At 34.1% G+C, this 22,327-nt stretch overlaps 1 protein-coding gene and 1 long non-coding RNA gene across 2 annotated transcripts; both read right to left on the bottom strand.

Annotated features, from left to right (window-relative positions):
- Window positions 1-4,233: 4,233 nt before the first annotated feature.
- On the bottom strand, window positions 4,234-5,079 carry LOC139840194 (uncharacterized). Its single transcript, XR_011757271.1, has 3 exons — window positions 5,005-5,079; window positions 4,610-4,699; window positions 4,234-4,292 (listed from the first exon to the last, which is right to left on the bottom strand). It is a non-coding gene; the product is annotated as an uncharacterized lncRNA (long non-coding RNA).
- A 14,084-nt stretch (window positions 5,080-19,163) lies between these two features.
- On the bottom strand, window positions 19,164-21,074 carry LOC139845570 (pentatricopeptide repeat-containing protein ELI1, chloroplastic-like). The gene has a single exon (XM_071835829.1). It carries the CDS (start codon window positions 21,030-21,032, stop codon window positions 19,164-19,166), a length of 1,869 nt encoding a protein of 622 aa, XP_071691930.1. The 5' UTR covers window positions 21,033-21,074.
- Window positions 21,075-22,327: the final 1,253 nt, after the last annotated feature.

Below are 22,327 nucleotides of genomic sequence, written 5' to 3'. Positions count from 1 at the left end.
GTGTCCGTACGCTGTTCCGATCAAACCGATGCATGTTGAGTATTGTTCTATGTCTACTTGCAATATGTACAATAGCTATCATACTAAGACTTGACCTAAGTTAGTTATTTATATCGACCTGCTTTATTTATAGGTCGGCGTTGTGATCATTCCTGATCACTTTACTTCATTTGCTGTTCGCTTATTTGTGTGGTTACTTTGTTTCCTATTAAGGTGAGTTATAGTCCCCTTTTTCTATTTAAATCTTTTGGGATGAGAAAATATGCAATTTATTTTATATTTTGGACTCAAGTGAAGGTTGGTTTAAATTATTCATTGTGAGTTGAACAAAAATATTCCCTAGTCTGGTAACTGTAATCACTGGTTTATACTGGTGAACGCGAATCCTACGGATAGATCTATCGGGTTTGACAACCCCATTTCGAGCTAGTCGCGCTAACAATTTATAATCGGAATGTTTAGTACTTCGTATTTAGTTGAAGATACACTTGTTCGGTGTATATTATTTATTGTGTTTGGCAAGGGTAAATAAATGGTTAAGTGGTTACCAGGTTGCTCACGGAAAATGGAATAATGTTTTTATATGTTTTCTAGCATATAATTTTGTGGTCCAAAAAGGAGTTTTTATGTTTTCAAACATAAATTTTTATGGTTTAAATTAAATATTATTTGCAATATTAAACCTATAATTCACTCAACATTTTTGTTGACAGTTACTCGCATGTTTTATTCTCAGGTTCATGATTGATTGCTTCCGCTGTGCTTAGAGAGTCTGCATATTTATGATGACAGCTTTTGTTAAATATTAACTTGCATTGTATTTTGATACATTTAATAGTGGATGTTGTTGGCTTGTTTTGGTCAACTTTTGGTTAAGTAATAATGTATGATTTTTCTAAACTTACACATTTTGGTAGGTTTCCTTTATAGGAAATCATTTTTTTTAAATAAAGAATGCAAGGTTATTTATCAAATTCATATAGAGTTATGATCAAGCTGTGGGACCAAGATAACGATGGTCGTCAAGTGTACTTTGACGGGTCGTTTCAGTATGTATATAACCAATTGTTAATATATGTAATGAGATACTTAAATATCATTTAACAATCATGAGTATATATTTATTGCGAATTATGACGTTCGTGAATCGTCAGACAGACGGGGTGGCCAAATGTTTGTATAAAATTCATTTCAAATAACCAAGTCTTAATGAGTTTGATTGCTTAACATGTTAGAAACATTAATTATGTAAATATTAATCTTCTATATATTAACGGAAAAATCCGGGTCGTTACATTACCATTCGTCGAATGTACGTTACCATTCATCGGATGTACGTTACCATTAGTCGAATGTGGGTTACCATTCGTCGAATATGCGTTAACATTCACCGAATGTACCTTATCATTCGTCGAATGTACCTTATCATTCGCCGAATGTACGTTATCATACGTTACCATTCGTCGAATGTACGTTACCATTCGTCGAATGTACCTTATCATTCATCGAATGTACGTTATCATACGTTACCATTCGTCGAATGTACGTTATCCTTCGTCGAATGTACGTTATCCTTTGTCGAATGCACGTTACCGTTCGTCGAATGTACGTTACCGTTCATCGAATGCACGTTACCGTTCGTCGAATGTACCTTATCATTCGCCGAATGTACGTTATCATACATTACCATTCGTCGAGTGTACGTTACCATTCGTCGAGTGTACGTTACCATTCGTCGAGTGTACGTAACCATTCGTCGAATGTACCTTATCATTCGTCGAATGTACGTTATCATACGTTACCATTCGTCGAATGTACGTTATCATTCGTCGAATGTACGTTATTAGTCGAATGTACGTTATCCTTCGTCGAATGGACGTTATCCTTCGTCGAATGCACGTTACCCTTCGTCGAATGCACGTTACCCTTCGTCGAATGCACGTTATCATTCGTCGAATGTACGTTATCATTCGTCGAATGTACGTTATCATACGTTACCATTCGTCGAATGTACGTTACCATTCGTCGAATGTACGTGACCATTCGTCGAATGTACCTTACCATTCGTCGAATGTACCTTATCATTTGACGACCTTATCATTCGCCGAATGTACGTTATCATACGTTATCATTCGTCGAATGTACGTTATCATTCGTCGAATGCACGTTATCATTCGTCGAATGTACGTTATCCTTCGTCGAATGCACGTTATCATTCGTCGAATGTACGTTATCCTTCGTCGAATGCACGTTATCATTCGTCGAATGTACGTTATCCTTCGTCGAATGCACGTTACCGTTCGTCGAATGTACGTTATCGTTCTTCGAATGTATGTTATCGTTCGCCGTCGAATGTATGTTATCGTTCTTCGTCGAATGTGTGTTATCGTTCGTCGTCGAATGTATGTTATCGTTCGTGGTCGAATGTAGGTATCATTCGTCGAATGTATGTTACCATTTGTCGAATGTATGTTATCATTCGTTGATGAGTGCTATAGATTTTGATGGTCCTATACATCCATGATTCTTGGTTTTACTTAATTTTGAATTTACATGTTCATAGATTCTGCTGATTTGGCTAATAATTTTTTAATATAGTGAATAGTGTGAATTCAGTTGTGGAGGATGTTTATTCGTTTGTTGAGTCGAATTTGAAGAAGACTTCTGGATCTATTAGTCGAAATCTGTTTGTCTACGATCTCTACCTAGTTAACTTTGACTAATTGATTGTTATGCACCATTGAATTTGAAGTTTGTGATTATTTAATTAACTAAATGTTGATGTTGATTTATAGTTGTTATTTTTGTTATTCTGAGACATGGTTTATGTTTATGGACCATTCAATTTGATTATGGTGTTGTTTATGTTATGTTATTGCAGCCATCTATTTGGTATTGTTTATTTTATGTTTTGTCAGCCACAAAAGTCATGTATTTGTTCAAACTGCAGCCATAGATGATTTGATAAACTGCAGACAAAACAGCCCTCTTTTGGGTCAAAACTGCATCAACACTCTTTTGGGTCACAACAACCCTCTTTTGGGTCAAAACTGCATCAACACTCATTTGGGTCAAAATTGCATCAACACTCTTTTGGCTCTTTAGGTGCAGTAGTTGTTGGACCTTATAATACGAATAATTACAGCTTTAACATGTTGATAACATGGAGGTTTTAATACATCATGTATCTACATAGGGTCCTTGCATTCGGTTACAATAGTATTGGTCAAAAAACTGTACTAAGTATCATATCATTACAAATTGCCATCTTTTGGGTCAAAAAATTGCACTAAATAGTGATCATGTCAAACTGTTGCACTATACAAGTGATCATGTAAAATGAGCTAACTTATGATCATGTCTAAACATATTGCACTATGCTACACCAATGGTCAAACTGCGGTTCAAATTGACAATAACATTCAAAAGATGTCAAACTGTCATATTCTTGTCAAATTGTTTTTTGCGATAAAGGAGACAGTACTCCGGAGAAATTTTATTAATCATCAAAAAATTACATGGGGCGGATGTTTTGAAGTGACCATCTGAAACACTTTGACAAAATCACCAATTCTAGAAAATCAAAACTATACATTTTGCAAACTCCTAATAACCAAAAGACTTATGTCTAAAAAACCACCAATACCAATGTCTAGCTCTATACCAAAACCAAATGGCAAAAAATAGGCACCTGCAAAACACGATCACAATATATGATAAATTGACAAACAATACCTTTGATCTTCACCAAGCACCATGACTTCAAATCTTTGACCATAAGCTTCTTTTCCTTTAAAACTGATCCGCAACAAATCTTCAGTCCTTTAACAGAATTCTTCAACTCATCTCCAGCAGCCTGCTTTCCACCTTCAAAAACTGAATCATCCATACCTTGAACCCTGTCAAAAATTAAAGCCACAACAACTACACACAACCAAGTCACACTATATTTTCTTTTCTTGTCAAATTGTTGTTCAATTCAACAGACGTCATATGATAATCTCTGACGAGAGGACAGTTTCAACACGTTAACATACATCATACATCATATGTATAATAACATATCAAGAAATAAGTATAACAAAAAAGATTTATAATCGAAAATATATTAACATTGAGGCCATAAAAATATAAAGTTAATAAATTTATATAAAGTTATCATTCACCAAAAAAATGTTATCATACATCAAAATGTTATCATTCACGGGCTCAGCGGCACAACCATTTGCATCAATCCAAAATCACTATTACTATTCTGACCATGGGTTTCTCATTCTACATCTCGTGACCACCTAAAATGAGACATAATATTAACATAAGTAATAAAGCAATGTGAATCATAATACTAATAAACACAGTCTTATCAAAGATGCACACAACAGCTGGCAAGATTTTTGGCAAGATTCTAAACCAAAATTATATACTAGCACCTTACGAGAATATTATATAAAGTTAATATTATTGGTTCACAATCCTGTAATAATGTCATTGTTGATTGTTGATGGATAATTTAGCTTTTGAATAATAGTCAATGGTTTAAATACTATGTATCATGTCAGATATTAAACTTTTTTAGGAACACACTTAACAGAATAACATATGCTATTACCTTTGCTGCCACATCTCCAAGATTTCCTGAAACAGCAAAATGATTTTGGATCACCCGAAATGAAGGATCCTTTAGCCCTCTTGCCACAGCCTGTTCAAGTTGTCAAACCACATGATCTTTTATAAGATTCAAATTCAAACCCACAATAAAAGAACGTGAAACTTAGCTAAAAACGTGAAGAAGACACGTTGTAGCATGTGATCGTACAAATCAATTCATCATGATGTTTGACAATCATGATACTTATATGACAAAACTTCTCATTCTCATTAATAATAAATTTAACTTTTAAGTCATTGCGTTGCGGTATTATATAAAGAAAAAGACTTCCTGATCTTTTAATAATCTTATCAGCATGAACTGCCAAACAACAAGGATACAGATAAATAGAGTACCTTAGCAAGATTTCCTAAAGATGCTAGTGGCAGGAAATATGCAGGGTAGAGAGGTGTACAGAGATCAAAGATGCTGCATCAGATTGAAAAATAGAATAAATGTACACATAAGATTGTTTAGACTACTCTTGTAAGATTATGCATGGACTCTTTTATAGGGCCCAGTACAATTTCAACTTCTAATTGGAAGTATAAACTCTAAGTACACATTCAGTTGCAAACAAAATGTTGAAGGAAACAAAATTTCAGGCATGTTGCCTATACAATCTGCTCCATTGACTTACTCATGGAATTAAAACCGGGACAACCGTACAGCAACCATTAAGGGATTTCTGTGACATTTATAGGAAACTCACGGAGTCTATATAATCGGAATTTTGTGGCATCAATGTCCCATTATAATCCAATAATATTGCACTATTTCAAAGCAGTGGGTATGATGCGTAAAATAATCACTTAGACTCCCTAAAACAGCCCTACAAACTCAAGACTAAAAATCGTTTGGTTTTCCACATCAAGTACTAGAGCAAAAGTACTAGAACAAAAGTACTAGAACAGAGGTTTAAGCAGTTAATAACTTCGTTTATTTATATAGATGGATGATTACCTTTTAATTGCCCCATAACCATAGCGACCAACAACCAACACCGTAGCAGTGGGTATGATGAGTAAACGATGAAGTCAGGGAATCACTCCAGTTTGCAAAAAAAGATTTCAATGAAGCATTGTATAACTATGAATGGACAAAAAAAAAAAAAAAAAAATTCAGGAGACGAAAAATAACAGGCAGTGGGCATTCAAGTGGAAAAAAACGATCTTGGAAAGTGAGAACAGTGAATGACATATTGATGATGGCAGAACGATCACTTACAGATAGGAAGTACTATCCGAAAGGCCTTGGTACAAGAATTTGGTATAATTTTGATCTCCACCTCCACAGATGCAAGAATCATGCCTTATACCAAGCTTACACATTCCAGATACAGAAGAAGCTTTCCCGTTTACTTATGAGCATGATTTGATATCTGTAAGGCAAATGGGTGGCTTCAAAAGGAAACCCTTAAAGGGAAACATATCAAATGGGATGAAAGTTCCAAAACTATGTTTATGATACATAAAAACTCCTGAACCATCCTATTTAAGTGTGTGAGGGTAAATATATATATATAAAAAAAGACTTTAAAGCAATATAATTTTCTTACGTCAAAGTATGGACAAAATTTACCTGTTTTGACCATGACCCACTATTATCAGTTACACAACTGTCTGCTTTTCCACCACTAAATAAAGGCCTTTACCTGGTTATCACTTATCACCATTGACTTCCTCAAAAAAAATTCATCCTCCAGTCTATCATGTTGTTCACAGAACAACATGATAAAATATGTTTATGTTGTTGTTCACAACAGATGTTATTATCTAAATGTGATTTTGTCTACTTCAAATTTATGCTCCAACAAAGCACAACTATTATGAACCTAAATGCTTCCCTGGCATAGAGGATGCAGTTGAAATGCAAAGAGCCTAAACACCGAGGATTCATTGCTATTAGTACAACATGAAATTTGGAGGGTCTCGAATGTAATCAAACAGGCATCCTTAATTCATCGTGACGAACTAACATAAAAAAAAATCATTATATTAGGTTAATTTACAAGTCCACTTTTAAATATCTTTTTGTACTTTTTTTTATGAAACCCAAAGATCTAAACATCTTTTTGTACTTTTTTTTTATGGAGGATCGTTTAATACTAAATGAGAAAAACCCATGAACACTTACATTACTAAATGAATAACAACAATGAAGTTTATCTAATGAATAACAATTATTTCAAGCATAGCAAATTAAGGCACGTATCGTAAATAATTTGTGCAACAGGTACGAGCCCATCTAATTAAATCAATAAAAACAACGTATGTTGAAACTAAGTCGAAATTAGGACCATACCATAGAAGGTTTTTTTCGTTATTCATTTAAGAATTTAATCATAAGGTTGATTTGCAATCGAAATTCAGCATTCATCATAAAAACTTCAACTGAAACTGCAAAATCATAACAACAAAAGGTAACAATGACCAACTTTGATAATTCATTAAAGAACATGAATACACAAGGTTCTGTCAATTATCTATACTACAATGAGCAACTTTGATAATATTTAATAAAGCTCAATTAGTTCAGTTCCTAGCATCTTGCTAGGCATATTTATTAATATTAATTATTTGCTAAAAATTAATGAGTTCAGTTCCTAGCCATCTTGCTAGGTTTATTTATTAATATAAATAATTTGCATTTCAGAATTAATGAGTTCAGTTCCCATTTTCTATCAATTATTCATAATTGTTTCGTGATGTATAAAACAACAAAACTAAAGATTACGAAATAGGTTAATAGCACTTACTTGAAACATCTCGATGAACATTTATGATTACGCAATTGTGATTGAGCACCAGAACAATGTACACATAGTGAATCTGAAAAATAAGAACAAAAACCCTAGAATTGAAAATAACCTATTCATAAATTGTATAATTGAAATCGTATGTACAATTCATGATGTATGAGTAGTCCGAATTGATAACGAATTGAAATAGTGAGAATCAATTGCTTAATAAAGTGATAGAATAACATGAATCGAAAATTAAAATTTGTTAGAAAACGTAACGGGCATGTACCTGCTTCATTGAGAGAGCGGGGGTGAATGAATTGACCTGAAATCATTCAAACAGAAATTACCAATATACCCTATCAGTATAAACAAGATGGAACGCAGGAGCACAAGAATTAATCTGCACAAGAAGAAGGTAACGTCAGATGAACTTATCGGCTTATCTCAAAATACAAGCTATATATATATATATATATATATATATATATATATATATATATATATATATATATATATATATATATATATATACACACGAATACTCGGAAAACGTTCTCAACAAGAAATACAAAAGGACAGGGAAAACGGAGAAGCTCGCACCTAGAAAACATCATATAAACAAAAACTATTTATACATTAACGTTCCAAAAAACCATACAAACAAACTAATCCAAAATTAAACTAAAAAATACACGAAGAAACAAGGAACAAGAGCAATCGAAGAAAGCAAGACGGAACACAAACATTAACTTTGAGGACCCGCGCTCCTTAATCTACCATTGATCGTCTCTTTCAAAGAATTCTTCCCGGATCGATTCTCACTCTTGTAAGATCACCCGGCGCACTCTTTTTCTTGTGGCTAAGATGATGGTTACTATTAAAATTATGAAACCTTCATCAATAAATGAAGGATCCACAAAACTGATACATCTAAAACCGTCTAAATGGCTCGCTAAAAGTAAACTTGCTCGAACAACCAACAACTAGACCTAGCTAACTCTAACCGAGCCACAACGGAATCACAAAACCTTAACCCACAAAGCAAACGAAACGATCATAACATGACCCCAATGGGACACGAACAATAAATGCACAAACTAAACAAACACTAACACGTTAATAAACAAAGAAATAAGATTAATTGGCTTTGGAGGCCCCTTTGTTATTCCTTTCCTACGGTCGTGACGTCATCCCGTCAATGTTATCAATATGAACACCTTTGCCACCCCGGTTAGGAAACGTATACGTCAAGACTTTGGAAAATTTATTGCTAATAAGTGTGCCCGGAACCATTCTAATACGTCTGTAAATACCAGGTAAAATGATTGGTAATAAGACATGTTATAAGATTTTGTTATGACTATCGCAATGAAACTAATATTGCAGGTCTATGACACATTATGTTACTGTGTATAGTGCTGCTTGTAATGTATGACAATTGACAACCAACAAAAATACCAAAATGACTTATACATTATGTTACAGGTAAATGGCTTATGCATTTGCTAATAAGAAATGTATGGCTAAACGCACATCAGCAGTAGCCAAACAACAAAATACCAAGTTGTGGGGCTTGCACATTTGTAGTATATGCAGTCTACCATTTCTTGCAATTTATGACTATCAACAAAATAACAAAATATATTCTTGCAATCTATAACCATTTGTAGTATATCGGGTAAACCTTAAAGCTGTAGCCCAACTTAAAGGGTTAATCAAGTGCCCATCATTTAAAGGAATAAGTTAACCGGAGTTAGAAATTGGACCAACACCGTGCATTTGTAAAAGCATAAAGACTATCGTATGATTTTAAAAAGTGAAAGACCACCGGGTTAATTATGGGTAACCCAGGAAGGACCAATGGTATATACGTATACAAGGTTGCAAAATTTGCTATTCAGGAATTAATCGGTCGGGACTTTGAAATGAGTAAATTCGGGGATTAATCAGAGATTAATCGGATTGTACTTTTAATATATTTAAATAATACATTTTAAAATTATACGTGTAAATATAAAAGAAACAATAAATGTAAACATAAAATCTAACATAATTGTCTAAAATCGTTAATTTTGTTTAAAGACTTTAAAGTTCTAGTTTAAATTCATGTTAAAATATGTGCATGTTCAAATCCTGGGGGAGTTTTGTCCAAGGTTGTGCCTCTGGTATTCTTCACTTAGTGCGAGCCAAACAGTTAACCTAAAGCATTCCGAGTACGTTTTGCGCAATGGATGCGAGGAGTTTCTTCCTAACGGGTGCGTGTGTGGCAAATGAGAGGATTCGATGCCAAAATTACTGTTAGGAAAAAAAAAATAAAAAAATTCATGCTAAAGTATTAATCAATTTTGAATTTGACCGATTTTGATCAACAAATCTCATTTTGACCCATTAATCGACGTGCATCGATTAATTAAATTGATTTAGAAAAAATAGAACGAAATGCTCTTAACATGAGTAGTCGGGGATAAACGGGAAGTAATCAAGAATTTATACAACGGTGGTGGACGTATTAGTTAAACCTAATACGGAGTAATAAATATAAATAATTAAATTAAATAATTAAATAATAAATAAATTAAAAAATTAGCGTAGAATCGAACTTACGTTCAAGGCTAATGTGGATGGCGGTGACGATAACAACATTAGTCTTTAATTGTTTATGTATTGATGGGTTTTTATATGTAGGTGATGATTTCGTTCCTTTGTTTGATTGTTAGCGTTAGCTGGTTTGTAAGGTATTCGGCGAGGTTCGGGTTTAATTAGGGTTATGTCGATATCTTTGTTTCATCTTGTTTACTGTTTTCAAGCCTCACATGCCGGTTTTTCCTTGTTTCTTTATTTCTTGTGTTTTCGAGATTAAGGTGTCGTTTGTTTTTCTTGTTGAAGACCTTATTATGTCTTATGTCTGCGGGCGGGCAGACATTTTACTTTCAGATTGTTTGGTTTTTTGAAGACATAAGACAAAATAAGACTTTTTTATATCTTCAAACTAGAAGACATAAAATAGTGCTTCTAACTCTTGAAGACATTTTAACTTAATTTTTTTTATCATTTCTCCCAAACCTCCACAGATCTTCCTGCCATCGATCCACCACACCCACACACCTCCAGTAGCTCCATCAACTCCGGCTACCACCTCCGGCCGAAGTGTCACCTCCGTCCGCACCACGGACTGCTAACTCCGCCCATGTGATTCTTATTATATATTTATGCGTGGTATATATTTAGGCTTTGATTAATTAAATGGTTGATTGCAACAGACTCGTGCTCGACGATTTCTACAATTTGCATTTGCAAATTACAGTACTTACTAGTATTATTTAGAAAAAAGGAAACAGACCATGTTTCTTTGCTTTAGCGAAACCAATTTCTTCAAATTCTGGATTCTTGAATAGATTGTAGATTATGATGTTAAGGTTCTAAGATTTGGGTTTACAAGAATATGGAGGGTTTTCTTTATAATTAAAGGTGAATTTAATGAGATTTTTGTGAAATCGAATGAGAAGTCTGAAGAAGGGGAAACCATGTTTATTTGTTTTAATGATATTCCTTATCTTTTATCAATTAAATTTGTATTAGAGTAATATGTTTATGTTTATAGAAGATAAGTTTGAGATTGAGTCGGTAATTGTTACGACTAGAAAATGAAAAAAAAAAAAAATTGAATTCTATTACAATAATTTGGGAGTAAATTGGATTTAGCAGACATAAAAAAACAAACCGTCTTCAATATTCAGCTTGCAGATTTTTAGTCCACATCTTCTTTACAGACATGATCCGCAGATCTTCCTTAAAAACATCTTAAAAAACAAACAGCACCTAAGATTTGACATATAAGTTTTCATTTTTTTGAAAAAAAAAAAAACGTTGAATTTAACTGAAACCCATTCCCATTCCCATTCCCATTCCCACCCGTGTATAAATATGTTAAGATTAAGATGATTTTTACGATTAGGGTGATGATACTTTCACCATCAAATTTTATCCTTCCACCACGATTTGATGCTTCTATTCCAAAAATACCCCTTAATCAACTATACCAACAATTTTGTATAAGCTATCATTAAGGCTAAACTATGAGTGGATCTAGTAAAATCATGGTGGATATATCACTCACCTGATGATTATGATTATGATTATGATTATTCACACCCAACGCAGTTTCCCCCTCAACTCAATTTATCGCCGGTGAACTTTCTTGTTTCCTTTCCAATTAGGGTTCTTCTTATGATTTTGTTAATCAGTTTCATCACTCTCTCATACTTTTTTTTCTTTCTTTCTAATAGGTTGTTGTCAGAAAATGTTTATATACGTATTTTCTTTTTTATTAGGTTTTCTTTTGATTTTGGTAAGTCCTCATAATATATTAGGGTTTTTAATTCTGATAGTGTTTTATTTCATAAAAACTAGGTTTTCTTGTTTTGATTTTGTTCATAAGGGACTGTTTAGTTTTTTAAATTTTAATATTTTTCTTTTGATTTTGTTGATTTATTCAGGATTGAGTTTTCTTTTCATCTCTTATTGTCAATTTTTTTTTTTTTTTGAATTTGGGATTTTCTATTTTATTTCATTTTTTTAAAAGTCCACATTTAAGCTATAGAAAAAACTGTTTGAATGTGCTTATATTTGAAGTTGTAATAACATACTGTTTGAATGTGCTTATATTTGAAGTTGTAATAACATGTTAGACATCCACATCTGATTGTTTGGAGTATTCTGGTAACTGATTAATATAATGATCGTAAATGACATTTTCTGTGAGGAAGTAGAGACAATTGTATAGCAGCAGGTATGACACTCATAATTCCAAAGTGATTATTAGTGAGAAAAATCGTAAGTAATATGTTATTGCAAACAGAGATAATTGATTTATGTGACTTCAAGTTGAACTGGAACTGTTATCTTTCATTCATGCATGGACAAAGACATTTGTAACATCACATTACAATACTATCCCCATACTTGAATATTGGTGGTCTCTCTCTATAAACGCACACATCTTTGTATAGTATGTCTGTACACGAGTGTCTTTGGATGTACAATTGTACATACACAAGTTCAAACAATATTTGAGTATCGAAATACGGTAAGCTAACAACCATGAGGTTGTTGGTTCAAGTCCCGGGGTTGGGTTGTGAGTTGTGACTACTGTAAATATATGTGGACGAATGCGAATATTAGTGATAGGGGTGCCTGAGTTTTCCTTTCTTAAATTTTTAAAAAATCAGTAGAAGAGCCAAATACTGTATTCCGCATCACCTTTTTCTTCCAGTTGGTTATCGTTTTCTAATTGCGTGCAATGTGTTGTTACATTTCCGTAGGCTTTATCAGCATATCTCGTGTACACCGACTATTTTGGTTATTTGAAACTTGAACAAGTTGTGTCAGCCTACCAGGTACCTTATTTTGGTTCCCCTCAAGGATCCTTAGTTCCATTCGGGTTCTAGTGATCCTTAATTTTATTTTATCTTATACAAGGGATCAGTGGCCAAATAGATATTAAGATCCATTTTTTTATGTATGTTTGACTATCAGGAACGATTAGTTTGGTTGGTTCTTTACCACTGAAAAATGTGAGGGTTGTCGTTTCACCGTTCAAGCAAGCAAGCTATGTAGGCTCCAAAGTCCAAAGAAGGTGTTCTAACTTATTTTGGTATAAATCATATACTGTATTGTTTATTATTTTGCTATTGTTACTGTATTGAAGTTTATATAATTCGGCTATTAGGTATCAAAGTGGGCGACGAGCAGCTTGTTGATGGATGTATGGCATGGATTGAAGTCATAGAAATAATTGGGAGTAAATGCGTAAATGTCACTTTCCAGTTGAATGCTGCAGCAGAAGTCATATACGATCTAGTGGATCCAAATAAAAGGTCGTGACTGCATATTACATGGTGTATGACAACTATATTACTTGCTGCAAATATTGTTTGATATAAAGGTTAGAGATTTTACCAATATTATGATGTTCGCTGGTCGCATGATTGAAAGTTTCATGTAATAGTACAGAGTTTGAATTTATCAGTTGGTTCCAACCATATAAGTCGTGCAAAAAGGATGTAAGGCTAATATCTGTGGATATTGACCCAAGTGCTAACTTTTATGGTAAGTTGCGTCACACCTTTACTAAACATGGTTTCGATATGAGGTTATGTTTTGTTTGCATGAAACTGGTTTTAACTTCCACTAAATGCTCGTTATACATCGTTCTCATCTGTTTCGTATTGCTTCTAGGTATGCATTGGTTGAATATCTCCTCTGCATTTCTAATTTTGCATTTAGAAGTTCATTCACTCATTAGTCATTTACTTTAAATTGTGAGTATCTTAATTTCTTACCAATCTAATAACACACTTGAATTGGATTATATTTCATTGTACTATATTTTGCAAAATCACCACCTACGTGTAAATGTTGAATAAAAATACTGTAGTTTGCAAGAATGAAAAATTTGGACCTCCTATGGAATTTTAAATGTTAATAAAGAAGCTGTCATATGAATTCTTTATTTTATTTTTTACTTTTTGCTGCTGCATATGAGTTAGTGAATGTTCAATGCGTTTATCTCTTCACTCAGGTTAGCATAACTCTTATAGCAACCGGATTCAAACGACAAGAAGAAGGTGATGGACGAACTGCCCAGGTATCAAATTGGCCGTGTTACCCTTTACAAAATGGACATGCCATTTAATGTTTATATTTCATCCAAAACTATATCTTTAAATAACAGTTTTATTATAATGCTCACTCAAATATAGTATCTGATACGGTTGTCATGCCAAAGGAAAAACATATGATTACACAACCTGGTATGTTGACTGATACAACTTAAGCTACGGTTGTGATCCCTGCTATGTCTCATTTTGAGGGGTTGTTTGGTGGTCCCTAAATTTAGCTAAGGATACAACTTACTTTAATGGGTGGCTTACGCAAGCCATTACCATTCCTATTTTACTTGCTTACACATGCTTTATGTTTGTAGGGATATGCAACATTTATGTGTGTGATTGTAGTGTAGTTTTATTTAAGTTACTTAGTTGGTAATGAACTTATAATGCCAAGGAATACAAAGGAAGGTAGAGACAAAAATTAAGAGAACGTGGTCCCAACAGTAGAAAGTGGTCCGAGAACATGCTCCTAACTGATTTTATGTTTGTTATTCTATTGGTTAAAGATGGTTCGTTGTACTAGGGAACAACCTCTTGTAAATTTCAGGTTTTGTTTTATTTTGATTAGGGAATAGAAGGTTCTAGAATTGACTCCTCTATAAAAGGTGAATGCTGGAATATTGTAACGAAGCAGTTTTTGATGAATATGACCAATCCAAGGTTTGACTTATAAAACGATCAAACATGTTCCTTAGTAACATCCTAACCATATAAGTTCTGCAAAACCTGTATATTGTGTGGAAGCTGGTGTCTAGTATCGTTAATTGTAAGTTTGTCATCGTAAAAAGTTAGATCTGATTCTGTTTGTGTAACAACTAGAGTGTTTTTTTCTAGTGTGTAATATGTGCATCTTTCTTCATATACTAGTTCATCAATTGTTATGTTATAATTTATACATTTCTTTTAGCATCTTATATTATTTTAATGAGTTAGTGTAAACTTGCAGATACCGTATCTGGATCGATTAATGTTGATTTTGCTGATGTACGAGCTATTATGGCAAATACAGGCTCTTTGTTGGGAATAGGAACTGCAACAGGTTAGTATAAAAGCTACTTTGTTAACACGTTACCTTTGTTAACTTCCTTTTTCTTTTGAACATCAGTTCAGGATCACCCATGGGGGACTAAACCACCAACGCATTCATCTCCCGCAATTGCATAACCCGCCCCCAACTGCTGCCCAGGAAGGAATCTCCCTCTCCCACTGCCCCCGCAACGCGATGTGCGGAAGGCACCCTTGGGTGGAATTCAAGGGTTAAGGGGCAATCTTGTGTGCAATGCTGCACCCCACAAGAGTCAAACTATTGACCTAGTGACCTCTCGCTAAGAGAGGCAGACCACTACCACATGAGCTACAACACAAGGTATACCTTGACTTCCTTTGAGTATTGGAAGTTTTGATACTGAATAATCAATCAGTTGTAGAAAAGTTAAGTTATAGAAAAAGTTCTTGAATTTGCTTATATTTGTACTTGTAATAAAATGTAAGACATCTTATTGTTTTGAAAAATTATGGTAAATGATCAATATAATGACCGAAAATAGGTAGAGGCCGTTGTATAGGAGCGGATATGGCACTCATAATTAAATACTGATTTCTTAATGAGAAAATGGAGAAAGTAGAATATGTTATTCCAAAAAGCGAAAATCGATTATGGGACTTCAAGTTGTAATAATCAAGTTGAACTAGATTTGTTATCTTTCATTCATATATGGACAAACACCATTGGTAACATCATATGACTATACGAATGTGAATATTAGTGATAGGGGTGTGTGAGTTTTCTTTTTTTTTTTTTTTTTTTTTTTTTTTAGTAACTTAGAAAATCCGTAGAAGAACCAAATACTGTATTCCGCATCCCCTTTTCTTTTTCTTCAAGTTGGTTATTGTTTACAAACCCTTGACCGTTTTATTTTGCTAGTAATTTATTAATATTATAAAGGGTTTAAGCTATAAATAAGCTTTATACTTTCACTTTTGTTCCAATGTAGGTCATATACTCAAAAAATATCAGTGTAGGTCACATACTTTCAAAAAGTGTATTAATATGAACGCGCATTGAACTTATTAACCTGATAAAAAATAAGCTGACGGCATCTTTGTGGAGAATGACATTAGTGATACATCGGAACAAATCATTTTTTTTATGTAGCATACATCGGAACAAACTGAAAGCATATGACCTATTTGTAGTCATATGAAATACAAAAAATACTAAATAATTGATTTTATTGGTTCAGCAGGTAAGCGGTCACCGTTTGTTTACATCAGGACACTTTTTGAAAGTATGTGACCTACACCGTTTGATTTTACTAGTGTTTTTTTGGTATATAGCCTACATTGGAACAAAAGTGAAAGTATAAGGCGTATTTATAGCTTTAACCCTATTATAAATATGTATAATCTTTTCGCTAATTTGATCGATTCGTTAGTGACATTTTTTTCCTTTTTGTTTTGGTTGTATCATTTAATGACTCGAATGGTAGACATATTTACTAACGTACCGTTGGACGCCATACAACAAACGATAGAAAACATAAGAAACGATGTGTCATTATTTTCTATTTTGGATGTGATGGAACGTGTAGGTGATATGCGCAAGTAAGTACTAATTTCATACTTCTAAAAAATATAATGCATTCATTTATACTATATGATGAGTTATAAAATGCTCTTATTTTCTTATTGACCGGATCGATGGGTCATTGATAAGAATGTTATGATGGAATTTGGTGCAGTTATGAGTGTTCCTCAAAAAATTTTGATCTTGAAGCACACATAAAAAAATTTGAAACACCTATTGCTTCACCGAGTTCCATCATAACATTGTCATCAATGACCGAGCAATGATCCATAAGTAAAGAACACTTTTTTATAACTCATTATGTAGTATGATTGGATGAATTATATTTTTTAAGAAGTATCAAATGAGAACTTACTTGAGCTTATCACTTACACAGTCCATCACCTCAAAAATAGGAATGAATTACATATCATTTCTTATGATTTCTATCATTTGTTGTATGGCGACCAAAGGTACGTTAGTAAAAATGTCTATCATTTGGGTCATTAAGTGATGTCACCACGTGAAAGGAAGAAAAAAAAAATGTCACATCAAATTGACCGCTTAAGCATATAAAGATTATACATATTTATAATATTAATAAATTACCCCCGAAATAAAACGGTCAAGTATTTGACCGCGTGAAGGGTGATGTAAAAGCTGTTGTTGCTTATCTGTGTATTTTTCACAAGTTGTTGTTAGGCAGGTTTATAGGCATCTTTTCATCTTCATATGATCGTGTATGTGGTCCATTCTATCGTTTCATGATGTTTAAATAGACTGTTTGCAACTACTTGTTTCTCCTAATAAAGAGGTAAACTTTTTGTTATCATAAATTCAGTCTGTATAGCTTGTGTTACATCTCATAAATTCAGTCTGTATTACTTGCATTTAGTGGAGATCACTTGGGAGACTTGCATCAATCAATGGCATGAAGGAGTTGAATCAGGAACAGAAAGACTTTCAAAGCCAAAGCAAAGGCATTCATTTAGCAGGAGTTTACGCTGCAAAGACGATTCGTGCTAGCTCTTCTCTTCTTTAACGTTGGTCAAAGAAACCAAGGAGAAGGCTTGAATACTCTATGCCCGTTGGCGCTGCCGGAATTTCAGCCTTTTATAAAGAAATCGGAGGTAATCAAATCATACTTTTTGATATTTTCTCTGAAACTTCGATTTGTACCCTGAAGTTAATTGTTTTGATGATTTATAATATACGACTGCACAACAGTATGATGCACTGCCCGTCAAACCATGGGGAGAGCATCTTCCAAAAATTATATACTTGGTATTTGATATGTGATGTAATCTGAACCAAAAATCTCTTGAATATTGATATTGTTGTGCTCTTCTGCAGTTGATTATTCCTGTAGATTTCCGTTGTTTTAGCCTATTATTTTTTAAACAGGTGCATTATTACCCAACTGGATCACGAGTGATTCAAGTTTGACAACATTTACCTCTCAATAAAGTCAAAACTATGTGATTTGGTAGAATGGACTAAAAGTCAAAATAAGACAGTGTATGTAATTGTTTTTTGTAACTGGAATCCAAATTTAAAGGATCAAGATTGGTTACAAATGGTCCCTAAAACTATTTGAAATTTTGAATTGATTTGATTCGCCTCAATAACCTTTTAACGCAGATGCCTTACGACCCTAGCTAGATCACGAGCAATTCAGGCTTTACAATGTATACATTCTTTAGTTTCATTTTCAATAGAAAATGAAGATGAGCAATGGAGAATATAAACAAAAATCTTTCTTGAGTGTGTTTGTTGAGTAGAAAGGAAATAAGAGGGAAGGAAAAGAAGTGATTAATAAATGATTTTTTTGCTTTCTGTCTTTTACGAAGAAATGGAAATCATGTGTCTATAATGACTAATATAACGTCTTTTAGGAAGAAATGGAAATAATGCGTCTCTAATGACTATAAACAAATGCACGACACTGATGGGTACTTGCTTAACCCTTTAAATTCGAAGCGTAATAATTTTTTAAGACAAATATTTGAAAACACTTATAACCACCCAATCACTTTTCACGCACACACGCGTTTTTGGTTGGAAACCCGAATCGCATTACAAGGATCCGATTTTTAAACCATCCCAAGTGGCAGGAGGAGTGAGCTGAATTCCTGGTATACGGGTCGGTAAAACCTCCCTGGGATCAATCCTTAATCAGGTAAATATCCTGGTATGTTTTAAGAGAGGGACTCGAACTTGAGACTTCCCACCTCATCCAATACACAAGCTATTAGGTGTACCACTAGGCCATAAGGGCAGGTATTTGAAGCGTAATATAAACTATGGTTTACATGTTCTCATTATATTGGGAAGGTTCAGAACCTTTTCAGTCCATTGAAGATGCCAAAAAACATAAACCGATAATTCTGTCCATTACATTTTAGCTTGATCTTCATTTATCTCTAGATTATATTAAACAATTAATCCAACAACCATGTTGTTAAGAGGCTTAAAAATACAAAATGTGTAGGAGTTTTGAGTTTATGACAAGTCTTTGTACAAGTTTCTAAATCACCAATAATCCCCACAAGAACACAGCCCATTTACAAAATGATGAAACCGATTTCGATCTCTAACAACTATCGTTCGTTTAGTGATCTTCGAGATCAACTTCGTTACCTCATGACAATCCAAACAAACCCTTAGATTCTTCACAATCTTTATACTACTTCCAGGCTCAGTACTAATAAGTCCAAATGCAATAGCAAGTTTCTCACTATGCACTTCTAAAGATCGCGCTCTTTCCTTCTTCCCAACATCATGTAGCACGATATCAGTTTGTGGAGCGTAACCATGACCTTCAAGCCATTCATTCACCACCTCCAACATCATATAAATTTGTTCACTATTCGGGTGTTTCATGTCCCCTGCAACAAACTCATGCACCTTGTTATGTACTTCAATTGAGCTACAACCGGGCTCTTTTTGCACCCCATGGTCCTTCATCATTGTCCTCATTTGGGCAACTCCAGCCCAATTTGAGGTTGCAGCATATAAGTTAGAAAGAAGAATGTATGTTCCTGAATTTGCAAGTTTATAATCTACCAAAAACTTAACAAACTCTTCTGCTAAAACAACGTTTTTATAAAGTGCACATGAGTCAAGTAAAGTCCCCCATATGACCGGATCAGGGTGAACCTTCATGTCTTTTACAAGCTCATACGCTTGTTCAAGATAACCGGCTCGACCAAGAAGGTTAACCACACACCCATAATGCTCAATTGTTGGTTCAATTCCGTATTTAGTTTTCATTAACAGAAATACACCCTTTCCTATAGCAACTAAACCTGAATGAGCACATGCATTCAAGACTCCAATGAATGAGATATCTGTAGGCCGTAGGCGCATCGTACACATGTTCTTAAACAACAACAATGCTTCTTGAGAAAGACCATGCATAGCGTACCCAGTAATCATTGAATTGTAAGCAATAACGTCTTTATTCTTAAGCTTATTAAAGACTATTCGAGCATCTTCTAAGCTACCACATTTGCTATACATATCAATTAAAGCAGTGCCTAAATGAACATTCATGTTCATTCCATTGATTTCTATATATGAATGAATCCATCTCCCTGATTCCAACGCCCCAATCTGTCCACACGCAGAGAGAATTGTAACCAGTGTAACTTCGTTAACCTTCATCTTTATCCGTAACATTTCCCTAAAAAGCGTCAAAGCTTCATTCGGTTTACCGTACTTAACATACCCACCAATCATCACATTCCAACAAACCACATCTCTCTCAACCATTTCATCAAACAACGCTCGTGCTTTCACAAGCTCCCCATTCTTAGCATACCCCGTAATCATGGACGTCAATGAAACCAAACTTCTCTCAGGCATTTTATCAAACAGTTGGCGTGCAGAAACCAAATATCCACCATTTGAGTAAACATCCACTAAAGCTGTCCTCACGTGCATATTGGATTCAAACCCGAGTTTAACCACATGATCATGAATTAATTTCCCGGGTTGTAACGGACACCCTTTTAAAACAGCTGAAAACGTAAACTCATTCGGTTCAATATTATTTGATATCATTTGTATGTATAATTTAATTCCTTTATAATAAAGATTGTGGACAGCGTGAGAGTGAATAATTGAAGTGTAATAATACACGTTGGGATCATGTGTCCGGTTGAAAAGAGTAAGAGATGAATGAAGACGGTTAAATGAAGAATATGCGCGTTGAAGTTTGAAGTTCACAGTTGGGTGGTTATCAAGTTCATGGCGGATGGCAGCTGCGTGGATTTGGGTGAGTTGCCTGATGGTTTTGGAGTTTATGATCAGCAATGCTAGTGTTTCCGGAGAGTGAAGAGGCTGCTGGTTTATGGTGGGACCGGTGACGGCGGTTGTTGAGAAGGAAGCTGATAACATCGTTTGATATTAAGCTTTAAGTTGCAGGTTGTTTGAGTTGAGAAGACGCCATTGATTTATGATAAGGTCTTCTGTGTCTATGTACGGTATGGATGCGTTTAAGTGTTGTATGTGCTGACGTGGAAATTCAGTGTTGAATTTCAAATTTTGACCAAACATATTTACGGAGTATATAGACACGTAGGCACGATACTGCCACATACATTTGTTGAGTGGCTCACCAGTTTAACCACGGTTACATTAATGTAATAATATGTCTGTACAGATAATTGTTTGTTGGATGGGGATTATTGTATTGGTTTTTCATATTGATTGTGTTTAGGGATTGGTTTAACGATTCAGTTGCTTAAGGCTTGAATTTATTTAGCTTTTGCTCTTTAGTTAATGTTAGAGATCTTTTACTGTTTTCGAACCTTGCAGCGTTTTTGTTTCGATTATATCATTGTTCGTTTTTTTTCCATTTTTTTGATAAAAGGCGTTTTTATAATGTTATCGTTATTTTATTTTACTTTTAAAAAAGATAATTGTTTTAAAACTTTTTATAATTCAATTTTATATATGCGGTAATAATATCTACTACAAAAAAAAATGATGAAGCATTGGAGTTTTGGACATATCAATATAACGTACAAAATTTAAAATGCAATTCTTTACCAATTTTTTGACATAATAAACCAAATTTGAATATGAAAACACTTTTCATTAGCAATTAAAAGTATTTACAACTATAAAAGTAGTTTTGTAGAGACCAAGTGATTATAAGAACCACTTCGGTAAGTGAGAAAAGATAACCCATATGAAACCGTGGGCAAAAACGTCAGTGACACTAGCCATTGTTCCAAAACCTAAGACAATACTTCCATTAGCAATAACCTAATATACCAACTAAGATAGTATTAGTTTGGCAGACTAACCAAGTGATTATAAGAACCACTTTAACAAGTGACAAAAGATAATCAATATGAAACCATAATAGAGTCTTATGGTCAAAAAACAACATTACTACCACTAGCCAACATTCCAAGATCTTAGACAATACTCGTGACGTCTCAAGCCTGCCCGACTGGTCCTTCCATGATGCTCAACCGATACAATCCATGCTTCTTGTACCCTTTCCCATAAATCTCCTGATCTTTCTTAATCACTACTTCCCCACCCCCAAAAGACAAACTGAACCCATTATCATCAAGTTTACCAACAGATACAACAGATTTGTTCAGCGTAGGCACATGAAGAACATCCACAAGAGTCAAAACCTTGCCAGTGGTCAACCGAACCATCACTGTACCCATCCC

This window comes from Rutidosis leptorrhynchoides, chromosome 4, assembly GCF_046630445.1.
Source record: "Rutidosis leptorrhynchoides isolate AG116_Rl617_1_P2 chromosome 4, CSIRO_AGI_Rlap_v1, whole genome shotgun sequence".
Lineage (NCBI taxonomy): Eukaryota > Viridiplantae > Streptophyta > Magnoliopsida > Asterales > Asteraceae > Rutidosis > Rutidosis leptorrhynchoides.
The sequence above is the reverse complement of the archived record's forward strand: the minus strand, read 5'-3'. Positions and strand labels throughout refer to the sequence as shown.

What these genes read in the sequence shown, in the direction of transcription:
- LOC139845570 (XM_071835829.1), bottom strand. Translation starts at nt 21,032, where the DNA reads ATGTTATCAGCTTCCTTCTCAACAACCGCCGTCACCGGTCCCACCATA.